This window comes from Phacochoerus africanus, chromosome 8 (assembly GCF_016906955.1).
Source record: "Phacochoerus africanus isolate WHEZ1 chromosome 8, ROS_Pafr_v1, whole genome shotgun sequence".
NCBI classification, from domain to species: domain Eukaryota; kingdom Metazoa; phylum Chordata; class Mammalia; order Artiodactyla; family Suidae; genus Phacochoerus; species Phacochoerus africanus.
In genome coordinates, this window is record NC_062551.1 from 149392839 (window position 1) to 149417224 (window position 24386).

Genomic DNA, 24386 nt, shown 5'->3' on the forward strand with positions numbered 1-24386 from the left:
GTGTCTTATTAGTCCTCTGCAGGCTCATCCTCTTCTAGATGACCACATAATCTTGGAGTTCCTTAAGACACTTTTGTTGGAGTAACACACAATGAGTAATTAAGTGATATTCTAGTTCTCTCATAGTTGATGTCCTTGTGAATAGTTTTCAAATGGGGAAAACAATACATAGATGCAAGATAGAAACAATTAAAGGAAAACCTTATATTCTTGAATTAGTATTTGAATTATCACTATGAACTCAGGATGTATTTCATGTGAAAAACTCTTTCATCTAACTTATTCAACTTTGGAAGGCCTAGAAACAACTTGCAAAGAGTGGCCTGGAAAAACATTTCCTGTTCAAAAAACTATAGCTCCTTAGAGAAATGGCTAGTTCCAGGTTTAGGAGGAAAGTGAACAAGAAGAGCCTGGAACATCCTGTCATAACAGATTCAAGAAGGCATCAAAGACTTATGACGGAATCAAAAGGAATCGTGGGCCACTTTGAATTGCTTTTTCATATGGTTCAATTTGAACACCAATAAAGATAACAGTTGTAAAATATTGGAACCTATTAGTACGTTTGGTCCATCAGTTTATAAGTGCTGCTAAAGAAAAAAGACACAATTGATCCCTTTTAGAATCATGTAATGTACTGATTATTTTGAAAACTGGAAGATAATGGAAAAGAAACATTTATTTTTAGCTCTCATATAATGGCTCATTGGCTAAGCAAATAGTAGATAAGAAAAATGCTCTTCATGGAGATATTCCAGTTATTAAGTAAAGAAGTAATTAGAATATTACCTTTTGGCAACCCTCAATGAGTTAATGGGCATAGACATTTGTCATCATTGTCTGCTAATTGCACAAAAAGAGAAACATAGTTTTCTTCCTGATAGAAGGACATAGGACTATTTATGAGATGATCTTATCTTGCCTCTGAAAAGTGAACCTAAATATGACCAAGGCTCTAGATTCAACTTTCAGTTTATAAAAAACACACAGGAACATGTTAAATGTCACTATAGGGTGCAGTCAAATAAAATCTAGCTTCTGGAAATAATTCTACACAAGAATAATTCAGTTTCTTCAAAAAATGTATTGCAAAGGTAGAATGTTAAAAGACTTACTATGATCAACTAAGTACCCATCCCTTCTTCTTGTAGTTTCTGCATACTTCTCTCACAACACAGCATTGTTGTGAAATGGTCTTGATTATAGATATTTCCATGCCATTAGACTCTTGGTTCCTCAAGACCAATAAATGACTTCTTAATCTTCCTTTTTTTTTTTTTTTTACCTGGCACATGACACAGAATCGCTGTTTTCTGTACAGAATTTATTTGATGACTTCAGTGGTTAGTCATAGTCATCTCTGATCTTTAGTTCTTTTTTTTTTTTTTGGTCTTTTTGTCTTTTTAGGGCCACACTGGTGGCATATGGAGGTTCCCAGGCTAGGGGTCGAATTGGAGCTACAGCTGCCAGCCTATGCCACAGCCACAGCAAGGTGAGATCTGAGCATTGTCTGAGACTTACACCACAGCTCACGGCATCACCAGATCCTTAATCCACTGAGTGAGGCCAGGGATCGAACCCCTGTCCTAATGAATGCTAGTTGGGTTTGTTAACTGCTGAGCCACACCGGGAACTCCATGATCTTTAGTTCTTTTGATTAGGAAAATGACCAGTTATAACATTTCCATATTTTCTTTTTGCACTTTTGACTATTTTGAGTAAAACTGACTCTTCTCCATTTCTTTAGTGACTGTCAGATTATATGCTTATTTCCATACATACCCTTTTTCCTATTGTGGAAGTTAATTACTTTTTCTGATTTTTATAAAGATTGTACCATCTCATTGTGAAAAATTCAAACAAAAAAGTATAAAAAAGAAACTAGAGCCATCACTGTTAATCATTATTAATATTCAGAAATGTCCTTTTTTTTTCCATTTCTTTCTCTCCTCCTAACCCTCTCCTACACAGTTTTCTTCTTATTGAATTGACCCTGTATGTAAAACCCTTCTTTGTCTCATAGTCTTTGTTTTAAAGTCTCTTTGTCTGGAGTTCCCGTCGTGGCGCAGTGGTTAACGAATCCGACTAGGAACCATGAGGTTGTGGGTTCGGTCCCTGCCCTTGAGTGGGTTAACGATCTGGCGTTGCCGTGAGCTGTGGTGTAGGTTGCAGATGTGGCTCGGATCCCGCGTTGCTGTGGCTTTGGTGTAGGCCGATGGCTACAGCTCTGATTCGACCCCTATCCTGGGAACCTCCATATGCTGCGGAAGTGGCCCAAAGAAATAGCAAAAAGACAAATAAATAAATAAATAAAGTCTCTTTGTCTAATGTAAGTATAGCTGCCTCAGCTTTCTTTGGCTTCCATTTATGTGGAGTATCTTTTTTCCATCCCTTCATATTCAGTCTGTTTGTGTCCATATCTCTGACTTAAGTTTGTTGTAGGCAGCGTGTTGATGGGATGGGTATTCTTTTAATCCAATAAGCCACTCTTTGTCTTTTAATTAGAAAATTTAGTTCATTTACATTTAAAATAAATATTGATAGGCATATACTTATTACCATTTTGGTAATTGTTTTCTGCCTGTGTTATAGTTCCTTTTTTGTTTCTTTTTTCTTCTCTCCTCTTACATTGTGGTTTAATGACTTTCTTTTGTGGTCAAAAAATTAGATTTCTTTCTCATTATCTTTTGTGTTTCTACCATAGGTTTTGCTTTGTGGGTACCATGGTTTTTACATATAACAACTTATATCTGTAACAGTCTGTTTTAAGTCATAGCACCTTAAGTTTGTTCATGTTCTAAAGCTGTACACTTTTACTCCCCCTGTTATGTTTTATGTCAGTGATGTCACACTTTACCTCTTTTTATCTTGTGTATCCCTTAAGGATTACTGTAGTTGTAGTTTTTTTTTTGTTGTTGTTGTTGTTTTTTTACTTTTGTTTCTACTTTTTTCTTTTAACCTTCATAATAACTTTATAAGTGATTATTCCACAACCTTTATTATATGTTTCCCTTTCTAGTGAGATTTATTTTTTCATGTTTTCTTGTTACTAATGAGTGCCCTTTTCAGCTTAAAGGAATCCCTTTAACTTTTTTTTTTTTTTTTTTGGGTAAGACTGGTTTAGTGGTGACAAACTCCTTTGTCTTTTGCTTCTCTGGAAAGCTCTTTATCTCTCCAGTTCTGAATGATAACTTTGCTGAGTGGAATAGTCTTAGAAGTTTTACTCTTTCACTACTTGAATATTTTTTTAACTCCTTCTACCTTGCAAAGTTTCTGCTGAAAAAGCTACTGATAATTCCCTTGTATTTAACTAGTTTTTTTGACTCTTACTACCTTTAAGATTCTCTCCTAGTTTTTAACTTTTGACATTTTCATTATAATATACCTTGATGTGGATCTCTTTGGGCTTGTCTTATTTTGAACTTTCTGGGTTTCCTGGATCTGGATGTTTGTTTCCATCTTCAGGTTAGAGAAGTTTTCAGTCATTGTTTTTGTGCAGTTTCCCATGAGTAGGTTAATGACACTATACATCCTGCTGTAGAAACTTTTTTTTTTTTTTAATCCAACATGCTGGAGATCTCTTTCTACATTAACGAATACTGCTGCATGTTATCATTTTGGGGACTCCAAAATGCATTCTTATTAATATATCTTAATTTAATCAACTAGTCCAGTGCCGATAAACCTATTCCTCTATAATTATTTGTAATTATTTCCTTATATAAGAAATGCCATGAACTTTTTTGAACATACCCATTTGTACATATGTACAGTTCTCTCCTTAGACTAAAGGTGGGTTTGTTGGGTCAAAGAGTATGGTCACATAAAATTGCTATATTGCCCTACCATCTTTCAGAAAAATTTAGACCTATTTTGATTGTCCAGTAGTTGATTAGGAGAGTTTTTTAATGTATCTTGTTCATCAGCTCTCAGCATGCACTAGCCTTCAAGTAATGTAACTTTCAGCCCCCCCACCCCCTTTTGGTGCCTTTTCTTGAATTATTTCTCATCTCTGTGTTGGCAGCAGGAACTGTAAAAGCTGTGTAAGATGCAAGATCATAAACTGGACATGCAATCTAATAATTGTAGAGTCATGTGATTGATTCATAGTAACTACCTAATACCATCATACCTACCATAGTGTCATATGCACTTTTGAGCAATGATGTAGAATATCATACTTCTTAAAACCTTGATCACATTTATACTTTAAGCCTCATTTATAAATGTCATCCTATTTATATCTGCTTGGAGGAACTAAGATAATATTTGAACTGTAATTTCTTAGTAATGCTTCTGTCTAGACTTGTTTATTTCCCAGAAGCCTTTTGTGAAGGGAAAAACATGCATTTTGAAGTCTGACTGTACTGTATTCTGATTTCAGCTTTGCCACTTACTTGGTTGTATGTGAAAATCTTTTAGCTTTTCTGGGCCTCACTTTACCTGAAAAATGGGGGTATATTTTATTGCTCTCTATTTGAATAATTACTCTCAGGATCAAATCACACATATGTGAAAATAGCATAGTGTCTAGCAGGTACTAATAATTCAGTATTCACCTGTTTCCTTTGTGGTATATAATAGTGATACATAGTGTTTTTAAATATGTGTTCATTATTGTGTATATTATTGCCTTCACAGGAATCTTCTCTACATATACCCTCAGAGCCTCAATTTTGCCAACCGTCAAGGTTCTGCCAGAAATATAACTGTGAAAGTACAGTTTATGTATGGGGAGGATCCTAGCAATGCCATGCCGGTAAGAAATGTTCTTTACATTTCCTGTTCTTCATATATGGTTCACTTGGTTGGCAGCACTCAACTGGAAATTAATGTGATCTTTTAAACCAGGTTTCTAATTTCATTACTTCTTATGTAGGTAGTAATGAGTTTACTTGAAGTCTTATTTTTTGAGCACCTGGTATATGCTAGGTGCTTTTGGAGGTACAAAGATGAATAAGACTTGTGATAATCTAGAGGATATAAGAATATAGAACATTTTATTTTATTTTTTTAAAGTTTTATTGAAGTATAGCTAATTTACAAGGCTGTGATCATTTCTGTTGTATGACAAGATGACCTAGTCTTACACATACACATATCCATTCTCTTTCAGGTTCTTTTCCCACACAGATTAGCAGAATACTGGGTAGAGTTCTCTGTGCTAGATAGTAGGTTTCCTTTGGCCAGTCATTTCATATACCTTAGTGTGCATATGCCAGTCCCAAACCCCCCGTCTATCCTCCCCCCCCCCAATCTGTCTTTGGTAACCATAAGTTTTTCAAAGTCTGTGAGTCTGTTTCTGTTCTGGAAATGAGTTCATGTGTATCCTTTTTTTTTTTTTTTAGGTTCCACATATAGGTGATGTCATATGATGTTTGTCTTTCACTGTGTGACCAAGTATGGTAGTTTCTAGGTCCATCCATGTTGCTGCAAATGGCATTATTTCGTTCCTTTTTATGGCCGAGTAATATTCCACAGTAAATATGTACCACATCTTCTTTATCCATTCCTCTGTTGATGGACATTTAGGTTCCATGTCTTGGCTATTGTAAAAAAAAGCTGCAGTGAACATTGGTGTGCATATATCTTTATGAATTATAGTTTTCTCTAGATAGATGCCCAGGAGTGGGATTGCTACACAGTATGATAGTTCTATTTTTAGATTTTTGAAGAACCTCCATACTGTTTTCCATAGTTGGTGCACCAGTGTACATTCCCACCAAGAGTGTAAGAGGGTTCCCTTTTCTTTACCCTCTCTCCAGCATTTATTATTTGTAGACTTTTTGATGATGGCCATTCTGGCTGTACCTCATAGTAGTTTTGATTTGCATCCCTCTAATAATTAGTGATGTTGAGCATCTTTTCATGTGTTTTTTGACCATCTGTGTGTCTTCTTTGGAGAAATGTCTATTTAGATCTTCTGCGCTTTTTTTGATTGGGTTGTTTGTTTTTTTGATATTGAGCTGCAGGAGGTGTTTGTATATTTTGGAAATTAATCCCTTGTCAGCTGCTTCACGTGCAAATATTTTCTCCCATTCTGTGTGTCTTTTTGTATTGTTTGTGGTTTCCTTTGCTGTGCCAAAACTTTTAGGTTTAATTAGGTCCCATTTGTTTATATTTGTTTTTATTGTTATTACTCTAGGAGGTGGTTATGAGAAGATTCTGTTGTGATTTATGTCAGAGAGTGTTTGGCCTATCTTTTCCTCTAAGAGTTTTATAGTATCCGGCCTATACATTTAGGTATCCAGCAATATATTAAAAGGAATGTACACCATGATCAAGTGAGATTTATCCCAGTCATGCAAGGATTTTTCAGTATTTGCAAATCAATCAGTGTGATACACCACATTAACAAACCGAAGAATAAAAACCATATATGATCCTCTCTGAAGATGCAGGAAAAACTTTTGACAAAATCCAATACCCATTTCTGGTAAGAACCTTCCAGAAAGTGGGCATACCAGCAACCTACCTCAACATAATAAAGGCCACAAACCCACAGCTAACGTCATTCTCAACCATGAAAATCTGAAAGAATTCCTGCTAAGATCAGGAAAAAGACAAGGATGTCTGCTCTTGCCACTTCTATTCAACATAGATTTGGAGGTATGAATCTGAATAGTAACCATGAGGCTGTGGATTTGATCCCTGGCCTCGCTTAGTGGGTTAAGGATCTGGCATTTCTGTGAGCTGTGGTGTAGGTCACAGACATGGCTCGGATCCTACATAGCTGTGGTGTAGGCCGGCAGCTGTAGCTCTGATTTGACCCCCAACCTGGGAACCTGCATATGCCACGAGTGCATCCCTAAAAAGCAAAAAAAAAAAAAGAAGAAGAAGAAGAAGAAGAAATAAAAGGAGGCCAAATAGGAAAGGGAGAAGAAAAGCTACCATTGTTTGCAGATGACATGATTCCATACTTAGAAAATCCTAGAGATGCTGCCAGAAAACTGTTAGAACTCATCAATGAATTTGATAAAGTTGCAGGATACAAAATTATACACAGAAATCGACTGCATTTCTGTATACTAACAATGAAAGATGAGAAAGAGAAACTAGGGAAACAATACCATTTACCATCACACCAAAAAGGATCAAATACCAAGGAATAAACCTATTTAAAGAGACAAAAGACCTGTGCTTTGAAAACTCTAAGACCCTGGTGAAAAAAATCAAAAACAGTTGGAAACCTATACCATGCTCTTGGATCAGAGGAATAAATACTGTCAAAATAAGTATGCTACCCATGTCAGTCTACAGACTTGATGCAATCGCTATCAGATTACCAATGATATTTTTCACAAAACCAGAAGAAGATTATTATTATTATTTTGCTTTTTAAGCTATCCCTGCAGCATATGGAAGTTCCAAGGCTAGGGTTTGAATCAGAGCTGCAGCTGCCAGCCTACACCACAGCCACAGCAACACCAGATCCAAGCTGCATCTGCAGTCTACACTGCAGCTCATGGCAACACCAGATGTTTAACCCACTGAGCGAGGCCAGGGATTGAACATGCATCATCAAGGACACCAGTCAGGTTTGTGATCCACTGAGCCACAACAGGACCTCCCTAGAACAAAATATTTTAAAATTTGTTTGGAAACACAAAAAAACCCCAAATAGCCAAAGCAATCCTGAGAAAGAAGAATGGAGCTGATGGAATCAGGCTCCCTGACTCAGGCTATACTCTAAAGCTACAGTCATCAAAACAGTGTGGTACAGGCACAAAAACAGAAATGTCAATCAATGGAACAGGGTAGAAAGGCCAGAAATAAACCCACACGCCTGTTTTCAACTAAGCTATGACAAAGGAGGCAAGAAAATACAGTGGAGAAAAGATAGTCCCTTCAATAAGTGGAGCTGGGAAATCTGGACAACTACATGTAAAAGAATGAAATTAGGACATTCACTAACACCATACACAAAAGCAAACTTGAAATGGGCTAAGACCTAAATGTTAAGACTGGACACTAAAATTTTAAAATAGTGAACTTCAGAAGAGGGCCAGATCAGAATCATTTAGGGTTCTCTAACAAAAGCACGGATACCTTTTCTCTCCATTTGCATCCTTGTTTCTGACTTCCCTCCTTTAGAATTAAAGGCCAAGTAAGGGAGGTGGAAAGTGATGGGTAGTATATGAGTTTATTGTATAGTTTGAAAATATTCCCCGGGTGATTCTAATTTGTATGATTCTTCCCATCTTTGTTGAGAAACTCTGGCACTATTTCTCAACTTTGGCTGCCTTTTACACTCACCTGAGGAGGTTTTCAAAATATCAGTGTCTGGACCGCATCTCATTCCTATTAAATTATAATCTCCGGGGTGGGATACCATTCGGGTATAAGTATTTTGTTATCTCCCCACGTGATTAAATTTTGCAGCCAGTTTTGAGAACCAAGGTATATGCTAATTATTAGAAGAGTGGTATAGGGATTCAAAGTCATAGGTGTTCAGCAGTAGGAGAGAATGCCTTAAAGGTGGTTAAAATGTTACTGGCCATGGATTTAGGCCATGGGGAAAGAAGAGCAATTCAAGTTGAAGAATGTCCTTCAACAGAGGTACAGTGCTGAGCTGCCAGTGAGCCGGAGCAGTGCCAGATAAGTCAGAAACAGTAGATTGAGGCCAGACCTAGGAGATTCTTGACTGGCCACATGGTCACTCAGGATTCGAGGGATACTAATAAATACAAGTTCTGTGAAAGATTTTTAACTTATGGAGTAGAAGCACAGCTGTCACTGTGGATGTTTAACCTCTGAGAACCCTAGTGGAATGAAAATGAGCTAAAAACAGGAGCATTGTTTACAGAGCTTTTTTTTCTGTATCATATCAGTCCTTTGAATCGTTGTTTTCATTTTTCTGCTTACTAAGAAAACTATATTTTCCTTTTCACTATAGCCTCAGTTTCATCAGCATTTATAGATCTTGAGAGCAGCAAGTGCAAATTATTCATCTTTGTATTCTTCTGTGACAGCTATTTGAGATCATTACATATAATGCTGCACAAATATTTGTTCAATAAATGTAGAATTTATTTTTGAGATTTGGAGTATTTCATAATCTTTACTATTCATTTCTGCTGAAGGAAGGAATGTACTATCACAGCTAATGAAAAGATACTTGATTGTGACAATAGATGCTTTGTTATCCTATGTGTGAATGGCCTTATGAATTTGAGCTTATGACAAGTGTCGTATATGTAAAACAAGCTGTTTTTATTTTTTGTCTAACAAACTCTTCCTTGTCTTAGCATATATATGGCCTCCTCTACAGATCCCCAGGTGGATCCAGCCACATTGGCAGTTAGACCACTCCTTTTTCTGGTGCTGCCATAGTGTCTCTCACTTCTTTTATGAGCTGTTTCATGTTTGATGATATGTTTATTTTTTTAATCTCGTCCACTAGACTGTGAGCTCCTTGAGGGCAGAGACCATGTATGACTCATATCTGTATCTTGATTCCCATCATAGTGCTTGGCATAACTATGCTCAGTCCATGTTGGTCAATACTTTATATCATGCAAGTTGTGAAAATAAGTTACTTTATGATAAACAATAGCTTCTCAGAGGGAAAAAAGATACTACATTCCTTTCACTTGTGTATTATTAGTGGTACGAAAGTATTTATGTGAGTGGCTGGTTTGAAAGAGTGTATTAACACAGACACATTGTATTTGCTTATTTTTTAAAAAATAAGGACTGTTCAAATGGGTTTCAAGAGAATTTTTTGGTCATATAATGTTGATATGATAAAATCATAAACTTTATCATTCCGTCACTGGAACAACATTTAATAAAAATATAGTAAGGTATTCTTAGCAAATTGATGAAATTAGACATATCTAGGAGAATCATAACACTTTTACATACCCCTAAAGTAAAAGGAACTGCTTGAAATGTTGCAAAAAGAAACACAAATACCTGTTAATATGTTCTTTTTATTTAAGGATAGTGTCAGTTAACCCCTTTGAATAAGGAATACACTTTGACTTGTTTTACTAGTTGTGTGATGGATGTGTGATGACATGTCCACATACCTATTCATGGTTGTGTAGAGATGACTGGCTTAGACTTAAGAGTTTAGTCCATGGCTAGATACTATAGTAAGCCTGTCACATAGGAGTCATAGCTGTGACTTTGACATCATTAGGCCATTTGTCTAATCAGCTACCCTAATTAACCACGGTATTGCTTGGTAGAATTCGAGAGGCAGATATGCAAGACTGAATTATTTTACCTCTAAACCAAAAGTAGTATTTTTTTTTTAATGTGGTGGGTTAGAAAAAAAAAATACGCACATGTCAGAATATAAGACTGTAAGAATGGAGCTCCTCCTCCATTGTAGAATAGCTTGCAAGGAGTACTGGAAGCAAAGGATACATAGCTTGACCTAAATTAGGATATCTTAATGTCATTTATAAATAATTTGTTTTTGACTTTCAGAATGACTTTTATTTTAATGGAAAAATCACCAATTTGTATAGTAGGTATCTGCCACCATTCTAGGATCATATTTCTTATATAAATTCCAAATGATATGCTACATATAAATTTTAAAGTGAATTCTTTACCTTCTTTAAGAAAAAGAAAAGCAATGTACCTTATCGCCCAATAGATATAATATAATGGATAGAAGCTTTTTGAATGTTTGATGTCAGATGCGTCTATAGTTGAAAAGAAATTTACAGTTAAGCAATTGAACTTACAGGCACATTGTTCTTCATTGGGCTGATTTTGCCCATTGTTCTCAAACAGTTATTAAATCAGACAAATTCTTAAATAGATATGAAACATCCAGCATTTATTACAACAAAGTTTCAACATGCTGTTATTTGTTACAGGTAATCTTTGGTAAATCTAGCTGTTCAGAATTTTCAAAGGAAGCCTATACAGCCGTAGTATATCATAACAGGTACTGAATTCAAATATTTCTTTCAAAGTTACTCACTTCTTAGTGGCATTGTTAGCACTCACGTTAGTGTGTTTAACCAAATGCTTTGCTGCACTGAATGTGCAAATTCAAGAGCTGACATCAGAGTTATAATTTTCAACCTGTAGATGCACATTCTCTCCATAGACATCTCAAATATAAGGCTTCATGCACAAAACCTCTTTTCTGTCAAATTCTCAGATTCTTTCATTTTTATTGTTATTATTATCTAAGGCCTCTGGTTCTTTGGTCTTTTCCTCTTATTTTCATCTGACACTTCGATGTCTACTTAACTCTTTACTAAGCTTGCACCTATAAGTCAGTTAAATTGGTGGTATTCTCAACATCCAATATATCTTTTGACCTACTTTTTGTTTTACCTCTTTGGGAAATTGACTGCTAACTCTGGATAACCTTTAACTTCTATTTTCTTTCTCCTCTTCCTCCTCCTCTTCCCTCTTCCCCTTTGCCCTCCCCTTGTCTCACCTCCCCCTTCTTCTTCTTTTGATTATTGAAAGCCATTAGAGAAAAAAAACCCACAAAGTTGTGCCAGTAAGGACTGTCACAAATTGATGTTGTTTTTTTATCATATGATGGGAATACGGTATATATATGTTTTTTATCCTATCTCCCATTTGGCAGTAGCTCTTCGAAACCTTTCTCCCCTTCCACTAGCTGCTACTTCTTTAGTGTTCCTACTCTATGAAGTTGAGGCCATCTAATTTGAGGTCCATCAACTTCTGTACTCTTCACCTCAAATTATCTCTGAGGTGATCTTCCTTTCCTCTCTTTCAAAGGTGGTAACTGGCCCACACCCTCCTTAAAAATTCACATTAAGATGTGAATCTTTTTACCTCTTCTCTCAAACAGTCTTATCTAGCCTCTTCCAGAATGTGACTCCATCAGATACTCCTTTTCTTGCATTATTGATTTTCTGCTTCATTGGCTCCATCTCTTACTGTCTCAGAGTTTAAGTTGCTTGTACTTAAAAAAAAAAAAAAAAAATTTTTTTTTTTCAGTGCTGTTATATGGCATGTTTTTTCCTTATCCTCCTTATAAACTTTGTTCTTTCTTATCTTTATTTTATGGCCCTCCGTTGGTTTCTTTTTATCCTTTTGAATACTTTTTTGTCTATAGTAATTATTCTGTTTTTTTATTTTCTTTAAAATTAATCATTTTATAAAAAGCACTAAAGTTTTGTCTTTAACCTTCTTTTTCTATAATATTCTCTCCCTAAGTAACCTTTTATGTATTCTTAGAGTTACATTCAGTGAAAACACTATACTTTTATCTTTGCATGGATTGTTCCCAACTTTTAATTTTCTGTCATAAGCTTCTTTCTGAGATGAAGACATGTATCTTCAGTGGCCTTTTGGGCATATGCATTTTAGTGCCTGTTGCCTTCTCAGTTTCCATGTATTTAACCCTGCCTCTCTTCCTAAGCCAATCTCTGTCTGACAATATTTTCATTAATGGTACCTCTATTTTTCCAGGTGCTCTTACTCAAAATATAAGTAAGAGCTTTCCTTCTTACTTTCTCCAATATCCAGCCATCATTTATGTCCTGATGATTTTATTTCTGCCTCATTACCAAACATATCCTTGTGCTGTCCTGTTTCTGGGCTTTCCTCTACTCTAATAATGATTCCCTCTATTTATTAAACTCCTACTCACACTTTAAGACCCTGATCACAGGTATCTTCCTAAATGTCAGTTCCCTGATCTAAAACTTCAAGTAATCTATTCAGTTTTGTTCTTGAAGCACTTAACCTTATATGCTCTATAACAGGGGTTGGCAGACTTTTTCTACAAGAGGCCAGACAGTATATATTTTAGGCCTTGTGTGCCATCTGGTCTCTTGCAGCCACTCAACCCTGCTATGGTAGTGCAAGAGTAGCCAGGTACAGCAAGTTGCAGATAAATGGGCACAGTTGTCTTCCAGTAGAATTTTATTTATGGACACTGAATTTCACTGAATTTGAATTTCATTTAATATTCCAAGTAAAACATTGTTCTTTTGAATTTTGCTGACCACTTACAGGTATAAAAATCATTCTTAGTTTGTAGGCTATACGAAACCAAGCAGTAGACTTGATTTGGCATGTGGGCCATAGTTTGCCAACCCCTGCTTTACAGCATAGCTATGATGTATGTGTCTTACTTGTAGTGCTACCTAATTATATATTTTCGAGGGTTATTACTTGTTTATGCTCATGGTTAAAACCACCACAAAAGTAATTATCCTAATGGTGAGTAATTAAAAATAGTTGTTGATGAATATCTTGTAGATATTTAATTTTCCTTGAGAGCCTTCACATAATGTGATTTCAGGAATGACATGAACTTCAATCCCAGGAAAGATATGAATAAAGAAGGTAGTAATTTCTGAGTTACCTCAGTTTGTGGCTAGGTCTTTATTTTGTTGCTCTCAGCATTAGTAGAATTAAAATGACAGTACACTCTAACATTACTTGTAAATTCAACTTTTTCATAATTTATTGGTGATTAGTGAGATCAGTAATAAGATTTGTAGCATCTTTTATTCTCCACAGTCTTCAAATTATCAGATGGCTAACATTAGCTGTCTTTCTTATGGGTATTAAAAGCCTTATGCCACTTAATATTTCTGTGATCAGATCTACGCTGTTAGCTTATTTGAGATGGAAAGATATTTGATGTATTTAACATCAGAGAAAAACCCCTAATTGGTGGGACAGCCTTCACTCTAAAGATAGTTGGAACCATATGGTTTGGATGTATTGTCACTGAATATAACAGAGAGATACTGACCAAAAATGGAAGGTTGGGATGCTAAGGTTCTTCCCCTTTAGGTATATATCATAATAGAAGCCATGCTTTCCTATAAAAATGCTCCTAGGGGCCACTCTCAATGAATATTGAGATATAAATGCCATTGCTTTGATCAAATACGGTGCTTATTCTTATAGTAGCTGGGAGCACTTAATTGTGGGACACATGCAATTTGTGGGTGTTCCATGTTTTTTTTCTTTTCTTTTTACTCTTTCTTTTCCCTTTTTTAAAAAGCTGTCAATCAATACATGACTAGTCCATGTTTTGTTAACATTTATTTCTTTAGCAATGGAATAATAGATATGACATTCCATGGAGAGCCCATCTTGATACCAAGTTGTCTAAAGATACCTTTTTTCTTTTTTCTTTTTTTTTAACAAAAGGATTATATAAATTTGTTTTACTCTGCTATACTCCTATAAAATAAAATGTTTTTTGGTGGTATGGGTATGATATATACACTTAAAAAACTCATATAATTTTTTCTATGTAATACGTATCTGAATTAGTTTGTATAGAAAGCTGTGCCCTAGTCTCCTCTTTCATATAGTTTCCAAACTAATGAAGATCTCAGCATCAAGATGGTGATTATTAATGAGTTTTCAAATAGTAGGATTACTCAACCCGTTATTAAAAATGGGATGATAGCTCCCTCCTCTGGAAATAGGGTTGGTTACTTAGAGTTTGGAAATACAAATATTTTGGACTAAAAGAAGAATCAAGCATGAATCCTGAAATTAATTTTAAAATGACTCAAATATACAAATGCAGTAATTATTTATTTTGAACACATTATTGACTATTGATTTGTTTGTTTGTTTGTTTGTTTTGTATGAAGGTCTCCTGATTTTCATGAAGAAATCAAGGTTAAGCTCCCTGCTACTTTAACTGACCATCATCACTTGCTTTTTACTTTTTATCATGTTAGTTGCCAACAAAAACAAAATACTCCTCTTGAAACTCCTGTTGGATACACAGTAAGTGTATTTTTGTTAAATATTTAGCTATTTGATCCTAAAAATAATTACAGTGTTTAAGATATAGTTGATGTTCATTATTATTTGAGTATTCCTTATTTGATTTCCCACATTGGTTAGGAAGAGTTATCATAACAAGAAAATGCTCATTAATGTAGTTAACTAATGTCATTAATTAGCTGACTAACTTACATGTGTAAACACTTAGATGTTGGTCCTGCTTATTATATGTTTACACAGTAGTACTGTGTAAATGTAACAGTTTTAAGGGTTTTTCAGAAAAGAATGACTTGAATGTAAAATGATTAAAAGGGACCCCTTTCTTTTCTTTCTTTTTTTTTTGATCTTTTTGCCATTTCTAGGGCCACTCCCACAGCACATGGAGGTTCCCAGGCTAGGGGTCTAATTGGAGCTGTAGCTGCCAGCCTACGCCACAGCCATAGCAACTCGGGATCTGAGCCACGTCTGTGACCTACACCACAGCTCACGGCAACGCCGGATCCTTAATCCACTGAGCAACCAGTGGGATTGAACCCACAACCTCATGGTTCCTAGTCAGATTCGTTAACCCCTGAGCCACGACGGGAACTCCAAAAGGGACCCTTTTTAATTGCTTTAATTAACACAATTAAAGACCTTGAGTATTTTTTGAAAATCATTACTGAGGAATTGCAAAGGTAAACCTAAGATGAAGTCCACTGTGGCATGCTATCACAGTTTTGTCAGAAAGGCATGCCTTTACCCAAAAGAGAAAAACCAACATTTGATTCATATTTTTTGTCCTCTGCAGTTTATGACATGAATTTTGCTAAATGTAAGAAAATAAGTTTGTTGCACTTCTTAGTTCTGTTTTCAGCTTTCATGTCTAATCAAATCTTTCCCTATTTACATTGACTATTACCCACTTTAAAAGTGATTCACTTTGTGGCCTTTTTCCATTACCAGCTTTCCCTTGGATTACAAGGACTTAACTATAGATGTAAGAATTGTATAAGTTAGTAATAATGTTTTAGGGATTCTCCTTAAATATTATTGGAGACACTTCATAGGAATTATGAAAGCCTGTGATTACTACTTACATAATTAAATCTCCTTGGAGTTTGGTAATGTGAGAACTCATACCAAGTTCTTAAAACAGATTTTCCAAGTAATTCCTTTTATCACACATGTACTTAAATCAATATTGTTTCCTTTTTATTTAAAAGTGGATACCCATGCTTCAGAACGGGCGATTAAAGACTGGGCAGTTTTGCCTACCGGTCTCACTGGAAAAACCACCACAGGCTTATTCTGTACTGTCTCCTGAGGTCAGTATCTCTCACATTGAAGGTCTCCAGAATGAATTAAATGGGCTTTTCATTACAAAGATACTTTTCTCAAACCTGATATTTCTTCTAAGAATGTGGATGGTGACATAATAATACTGTTTTCTCCTGTAATTAAAATTATTCTATAGAATACTTAGAAACATTTATACTGTTCTTTAAAGTATAAGTACATTTATTTAAAAACCAAAATAGTACATGAAATGTAACTGAAAGAAAAGGTAAATTTGGAGAATTTTCATACTGGGACATGAGAAGCTTTAAGTAAATGATTACTTCTTTCAGTAGACAACATTTCACTGGAGGCAGGAGAACAGATTTAAATTAATTTTTTAGACTCTTTTGTAATTGAAGATCATACAGAATAACTATAAATATACAGTACAAGGGACATTAGTAGTTTTGATGATGACATATGTGACTTGAAAGAAACAATAACATTGGGAAAATCTTGATCAAGAATCAGCCACTGTAAATCAATCATAATAATAAATTAAAAAAAAAAAAGAATCCGCAGCCACTGTTCAAAAACCAAAGTGCCCTTTTCAAGAACTACTATTTGATTACCAATGTCGCTTAATGCTTTGACCAAAACTGTAAATATTAGTCTGAAATATGTCTTGTAATGTTCTCCTGGCGGCATTTATTTTCAGTATAGAGTACTCACAAATACATTTGTATTGTTTTTAATTTTTTTTAAAAAAGGTAGTATAAGGTTACTGCTCTGACCTCCTTTCTCCCCATTGTCACTCCCTCTGCCCTGCCCATAGAGCACAGCGCTCTTGTTGTTCCTTATATGTGAAAAGCACATTCCGTCTCAAGCTCTTTGTACTTCCCCTTTGTGGGCAGTGCTGTATCACAAGATCTGCTGCTTAATTAATTCAGATGTCCACTCAGATATCACCTCTTCATAGAATTTGTCTATGACTACTTTAAGTAGCAGCCCGGACTGCTTTTTATCCCTTTGCTTTATCCTCATAATACTTACACGTATCACAAACTTTATTGCTCATATATCTTTGTTTATCTGTTGTCTGCAGAGCATAAACTCCATGAGGGCAAGGACTTTTTCTTGTGCATTGCTCTATCAACAAGTTCTTATAATAATGCTTGGCTCAGAGTAGGCAGTTAGTAAGTATTTATTAAATGAATGAATAAAGACAGTGGGAAAGAAATATGACTGCACCACTCCTCCCCACCCCCCCAGTCCAGTCTTTCATTAAGTTTTCCGGGAACACATCTTTTCAGAAAAATAAATTAGTCTTCTGTCAGGGGTAGCTTTATATTTCAAAAGGAAATATTTTAAAAGAAAATACAATTTTCTGGAAGTTAGGCATTTGTTCTTAATTGGACTCATTCTTGTTGGATACTGTTGGAACTTTACGGTGAGAAAGAAACTTTGGCCACCAGGATACTTCAACAGAGTGAAGGTATTCTGGTGAATATAATCTCAGTTGAGTGTCATCAACTTTTTGGGATCAGTGTTAACTGGGGTCTAGGAAATAGATTCATCCTTAAAAAATTCATACAAGACTGACATATAGACCAGCATGAAGGTTTGTCATTAGATTTTTCTTTCTGTGGGATTATGGTACTTAGCCTGGGCCACGTATCATCATCTCTTAGACCTTTAAATGGTTTGTTTGATTATTTTTGCCTGAAATATATATCACAATGAAAAATACACATACCTTTTATCTCATTAATTATATTTCTAAATATTTATCTTACGGATACATTTGCGTAGGTATGCAAAGATTAGCATGTAGGATGTTTTTAAACTTAAAGTGATTGTCCCTTGGAGTTCCCATCGTGGCTCACTGGTTAGCGAACACGACTAGTATCCATGAAGATGCGGGTTGGATCCCTGGCCTCACTCAGTGGGTTAAGGATCCTGTGTTGCCATGAGCTGTGGTGTAGGTCACAGTTGCAGCTCTGATACCGTGTTGCTGTGGCTCTGGCGTAGGTCTGTGGCTACAGCTCTGATTGGACCCCTAGCCTGGGAATCTCCATATGCTGTGGGTGTGGCCCTAAAAAAAAAAAAAAGAGTGATTGTGTCTGTATAGGATAGTTACACTTTTCAATTTTTTGTTATTTTATTTTATAATATACCGTCATGACTCCATCACCCAATTCAAGAGCCAGAACACTGATAATAATTTATATCACTTATGTGCTCCTCCTTTATTTCACAGTCTTCTTCCTTCTAACTCCAAAAATTAACCTGTAAAAATATTGTGCTAAAATTTACATAACATAAAATTTTACCATTTTAACTATTTTAAAGTGTACCGTTCTGTGGCATTGAGTCCCATTGTTTTGAAATCTAGCCCCTTCCAACTTTTTAATTGAAGTATATGGTGCCTAAACAATACATTGTTTGCTTATTTTATTCACTTAATGAAAAAGTTATTATGCTATAAATAATCCTCTGGGATTTGCTTTTTTCATTCAGCATTATATCACTAGGATTTACTGTTTCTTTATTATCAAAATAAAATGTTCCTCTGCCATTTCATTGTACTTAAAATATAGTTGGTTTTTTTTTTTTTTCCTGTGACCTACAAACCTCTGAAAGACCTGGGTTCTTCCACTTCTCCAACATCCTCTCCTATCACCACACCCTTTGTTCTGAACTTACAGCTTCGTCCAAACTTTTTCCAGCCTCTGAGTCTTTGACTTTTGTCTTTCCTTCTCTTGGTCTCCTTATGGCTGGATTCTTTGCATGATCTGAATTGAATATAAACTAGTACTTCTTCAGAGAGGTCTTTCCCTCTCTCCACCAAATTTTCAACCCTTCCTCCACACTGCTGATATACTCTGTTACTTTTAATCTAGTTTTCTTTTACCTAGTGTTTATCACTATCTGAAATCATTTGTTTTTCTCTATAAGAAATGGTTAGCAAGCTCCCTGAGAGCAGACTGTATGTTTATCATGAAACCCTAGAACCTAGAAAACTGTGTAGAGACATCAGTGAATTAATGGGAAAAAATCACAGGATTATTGGTATTAGCAAAAAATTAAAAATAGAAAATGGATATTGATGAAAAAAAATTGGTTTCACTAAATTTGTGTACATCCTTACAATGGTGAAGTAGTTAAGAGGACTGATATAGATTTAAATATTCCAATGGGACATTTATCATAAAAACAAACAAGTAATGTAGCAACAACCAAACTCACTATGTAGGTATATATCAGCAGTTGTGTTGGAAATAGTTTGAAACGTGAACACTAAATTTAGCAAAGTTCGCTCTCAAGAGTGTGGGATTGTGAAAGTTTTTTGTTGTTGAATTAAAAAAAACTTATTTACTTTTGAAAGGCAGTGTAGCATAATTTCAAGATTTCACTGCTAGCTCCTCTATTTATTTGTGAGACCTCAGATAAGTTTCTTGATCTGCTGTGAACTAAATTGTGTTCCCCCAAGTTCATATGTTGACACCCTAATGCCCAATGTGAATTGGAGACCTTTAGGAGGTAATTAGGTTTAGATAAGGACATGAAGGTGTAGCCTCATGATGGGATTAGTGCTTTGTCAGAAGAGACACCAGACAGCTGCTCTCTTGCGACTTTGTCTGGGCTGAGGCTTGATTATTTACATTCCTTCTAAGTGCCCAGATGATATTTACGCTATTGATCCTGTTTCAGACTTTGAGAACCACTGTTTTTAAAGATGTATGCTTTCACATTTTATTGGGGTATCCTATTTTTTGTTGGTTTGTTTTTTGCTTTTCAGGGCCACACCTGTGGCATATGGACGTTCCCAGGCTAGGAGTTGAATCAGAGCTACAGCTGCCTGCCTGCACCAGAGCCACAGCAAAGCGGGATCCGAGCCGCGTCTGCAACCTACACCACAGCTCACGGCAACGCCGGATCCTTATCCCACTGAGCAAGGCCAGGGACCGAACCCGCAACCTCATGGCTCCTAGTCAGATTCGTTAACCACTGCGCCGCGACGGGAACTCCTCAAAGATGTTTATAATTGCTTGTGGAGCTTTTTTCCCTGATGGCTGTTTAAAACTCCTTGTCAGATCTGTCCAGTATCTGTGTCATCTAAGTATTGATGTCTGCTGATTGTCTTTGTTCATTTCAGTTCAAATTTTTCTGGTTCTTGGTATGATGTGTGATTTTTGTTCTCTACTGAACATTTGGGATATTATGTTAACACTCTAGATTGTACATGTCTTGTGTTCTAGCAGCAGGGAAGGCACTATTGCCAGGTGAAAGAGTCACCTTCTCCACTCTGCATTGGGCTGGGGGGGCTTACTATATCGGGTGGAAGGACTTCAGTCCTCTCCTGACACCTCTCTGGCTGTGAGGGGAAGGGGAGCACCTTGTTACTGCTCCCCACTTGACCTCCACTGACACCACAGTTGGCGAGGGTACTTCTTATCACTGGTCTGGGTCCAGTACCCACCTCTGTCTTCTCTGATACTACCTGGCATTTGTGGGGTGGGATAGGGACTCAGGCACTTTATTATAGCCAGCTTCGACTTGTTTCCTTGTGTTTGCAGAGTAGGGCAATCGTTGGCTTTCCCTAGAGGGAGCGGGCTTTTCTTGGAGTTTTTCATTTCCCCTATTCCTTTTGGGGTTTCCGAGATGCCAGCTTCTCTAGCACCTAGTCCAGGATACATGAGACAAAAACAGAACCTAGGAGACACTGCCTTATAACAGTTCCTTGCATCATGAGGTTCCCTAGCCCATCTGCATTCTTTTCTCCCCTTTCAGCCTTTATGTTTATTTTGTGTATCATGTTCAGGGATCTTAACGTATTTAGCAGGAGGAATAAAGAGAACTGATGTACTTGTTTTTAAACAGTTTTTTATGGTAAAATTTTAATTAACACTCCTAGCATTATTTATATCAGAAAAAAATGTTTTGTAGTCCTTAAAACAATAGACTTCCTTTGCTTGTAAATGTTTTAAAGCATAGTAGCATTGGCACAACATTGTATATCAACTATACTCTAAGAAAATTTTTTTAGAAAACGTAATAGGGGTGTTTAAAATAAAGAAAATATATTATAAACCATTAAGATATTGCAGGTGTGTACTTATTGACATGAAAAGAGATTCACAGTGTACTAGGAGAAAAACAATTTTCAAAATAATATGTTCGATATCACCTATGTAAGGGTGTATATAAAAATGTATGTGCGTAGAGGAAGATTTGGAAAGGGATCTTTTTCCAGGAAGATAGAATTTTGAGTGTATGTTTTCTGCTTTTGCTCCTTGAGCCTTTTACTTCTCTTGTAGGATGCATTGATTTTGTAATAAGAACAAAATATAAGTTTTACATTTATTTATAGTGCATAAAATATATCTCCACAGTATTTTTCTTATTGAGATAATCTTTTGTTTTATAATTCGTAATCATTTCATATTTCGTAATCAACTTAAGCCTCTGTGATCATTATATTCACTGTCTTACAGGTTCCTCTACCTGGCATGAAATGGGTAGATAATCACAAAGGTGTTTTTAATGTTGAAGTTGTTGCTGTGTCATCTATCCATACACAAGTGAGTTTTAATCGTTTTTGTGACCAAATTTCACTTGAATGAATTGAACATAATTGTCTAGAACTTAAATCCGTTTTGTTTGCTGAAAGATTTATGGGACTATGTATTAGTTTAAATGGATAGATTAAGAAGTTATTTTTTAAAGGAATCACAAAATGTCATGTGATATCAACAAAAGCAAATCTTGATTTTCAAAATCTTATTGACTTCACTTTGAACAATTAAGTGATTTTTTTTTTCTTTTCTAAGTTTCTGGTACATAGCAGAATAATTAGTTTTGAAAAACTGTCATCTAGCATATTCTATTTCTCATAAACTTAAATGTTTCAAATGGAAAGAGTTCTCAGGGATATCCATATTTTTCACCATATTTCTAGAATATGCCAAACTCCCCTGGAAGCCTTTCTATTTACTCTTTCTCTAGCTGGATTGCTTTTCCTTCTGATGTGCCTCTGACTTCATTAAGATTTCTCCTTACTTTAGAGAGGCCTTTGCTGGTGGTTATTTTAAAAAAGCAGCCGCATTATTCTGTCATCTTACCCTGCACTCATACTGCTTCTTGTTCTCATCTGCATGCTCTTATACTTTTGCTTTCTCTCTCTCTTTCTGAGGATATGGGTGTACATATACGTACACCCATATCCTTGGTTTTTTGGTTCTCTCCCCCATTAGACTGTAAACTCTTTGAATTCAGGGACATTGACACTTGGAAAGGAAGGCGCCTACCCTTCAAGGACCTTACAATGAATGGGGGGAAAATTTAAAAATTAAAAAAGTAAAAAAATTATAATAAAACTAGCATTATGTTAAGTATATTAGCTAAATCTTCAAGTACAGAGAGAGTTGTCTCTTCTGTTGTTGCATTGGTAAGTAGGCATTTACCATTCAGAGAGAGAGAGTAGACAACTCAAGTGATAAAAAAAAAAAAAAGCAAGTGTGAAGAGGCCGTGATCTGCTGAAGGAAGGGCAAATAATTTTGTGCGAATGCAATTTAAAGTGCTTAGGAAATCATGAGAGATGAGCAGAGAGGACCAGGTTGGTAAAGATTATGAAGGACCTTGAAAGTTACAGAATTTAGAGTCCAGGTGAAAGGTGATTTCTATCATACATACATAGTAAATGTCAGAGAAGTAAATTTGGGAGCATACTAAGGGAGAGCAATTAGGAGCTATAACGAGTTTATTTTTGAGTCTGAAGTGCCTCTGTACATCAGATGAGGATGCCCTGTAGGCAGTTGTAATTAATTAGGAATTTAGGATTGGAGGTAACAGAATAAATGTGATTGCTGAAACTGTATTAGTGAATTGTAATTTTCAATGGAGAAAATGTAGAGTGACAAGCAGGTGTTTAAAATGGAATATAAGGGTTCTCCAACTTGAAAAGGGAAGGGATAGTGTGCAGGGGTTTCCAAGGCCACCCTCAAGTTCAGTGACTTTCTGGCAGAACTCAGAGAACTCAGCATCTAGTCATATGCACAGCTATGATTTATTTTAGTGAAAGATATAAATCAAAATCAGGTAAGGGAAAGAGGTCGAGTTCAGAGGAAATAAAGCACAAGCTTCCATGAGTTTTCTCCTAGTGGAGTTTCACAGGGCAAGTTGAAATAGCATATGCGAAATATCGTCTACCATGGAAGCTCAGTTTCTAGAGTTTTTTATTACAGGCTTGTCACGTAGACATTCTCTGCCTAACATATACCAAAATCCTAGAGTCCCAGAAAGAAGCAGGTGTTCAGCATAAACCGTATTGTGCATAAAAGTTAGCAATCCGTTATCAGTGGGAACCCTCCTGAAATCCAAGTACCCAGATGCTGGCCAAGGGCCAACCTTAGAAGCAGGCCTTTCAAATGATAGCAGTCTTAACTTGCTATGTTAACTCTTTTCTGAACAGCGAGGTAGGGAAAAATAAGATAAAGCTATGTGTTATATTTTAAAACAGCAGCAAAATAAGTAGTATATAGGTTTTATTTAGCAGTCACAGGTAGATCCCAGTAAAATAATGCTCCGGTAAGGAGTCCCCGTTGTGGCGCAGTGGAAACAAATCTGGCTGGTATCCATGAGGATGCAGGTTCAATCCCTGGCCTTGCTCAGTGGGTCAGGGATCCAGCGTTGCTGTGAGCTATGGTGTAGGCTGGCAGCTGTAGCTCTGATTCAACCCCTAGCCTGGGAACTTCCATATGCCGTGGGTATGACCCTAAAAAGCTGGGGGGGGGAAAAAGCAAACTCCAGTAGAGTTTTTAGTTTACCATTACTAGATATGTCCTGTGTTTCCTGTAGACTTTATTCATCTGATATTGAGAAGCTTGACACTATAGTGTATTGCTGAAACATATTCCTTCCCTTAGTAAAATTCTTCTTTTTTTTTTTTTTTGGTCTTTTTTTTGCCTTTTCTAGGGCCGCTTCCATGGCATATGGAGGTTCCCAGGCTAAGGGTCCAGTCAGAGCTAAAGCTGCCAAGCCTACGCCAGAGCCACAGCAACTCGGGATCCGAGCCGCATCTGCAACCTACACCACAGCTCACAGAAACGCCAGATCCCCAACCCACTGATCAAGGCCAGGGATCGAACCTGCATCCTCATGGTTCCTAGTCGGATTCGTTAACCATGGAGCCTCGACGGGAACTCCAGTAAAATTATTCTTAATATCACATGATATTAAGTGCAAATACTTTATTTTTCACATTTTTAATCCTGTAATCATTGATTTCTCTTTTTCTAGTGTTGGTAGTATGTTTATCTTTTTCTCCTGACTTTTTTTTTGGAGCTGGATACACGTATTGTTTTAATATGACAAAAGATTTGGGGCGAAATATTTTATATAGATGATT

At 36.2% G+C, this 24386-nt stretch overlaps 1 protein-coding gene across 4 annotated transcripts in view; it reads left to right on the top strand.

Moving 5' to 3' along the window:
- Positions 1–24386, top strand: part of DOCK7 (dedicator of cytokinesis 7) — a 225551-nt gene that overhangs the window by 104616 nt on the left and 96549 nt on the right. For all 4 annotated transcript variants that reach the window (XM_047788826.1, XM_047788828.1, XM_047788827.1 and 1 more), the window contains exons 15-19: positions 4642–4759; positions 10839–10909; positions 14577–14715; positions 15921–16022; positions 21474–21560. In XM_047788826.1, the coding sequence (XP_047644782.1) occupies positions 4642–4759; positions 10839–10909; positions 14577–14715; positions 15921–16022; positions 21474–21560 (517 nt within the window). The remainder of the gene's footprint in view (positions 1–4641; positions 4760–10838; positions 10910–14576; positions 14716–15920; positions 16023–21473; positions 21561–24386) is intronic.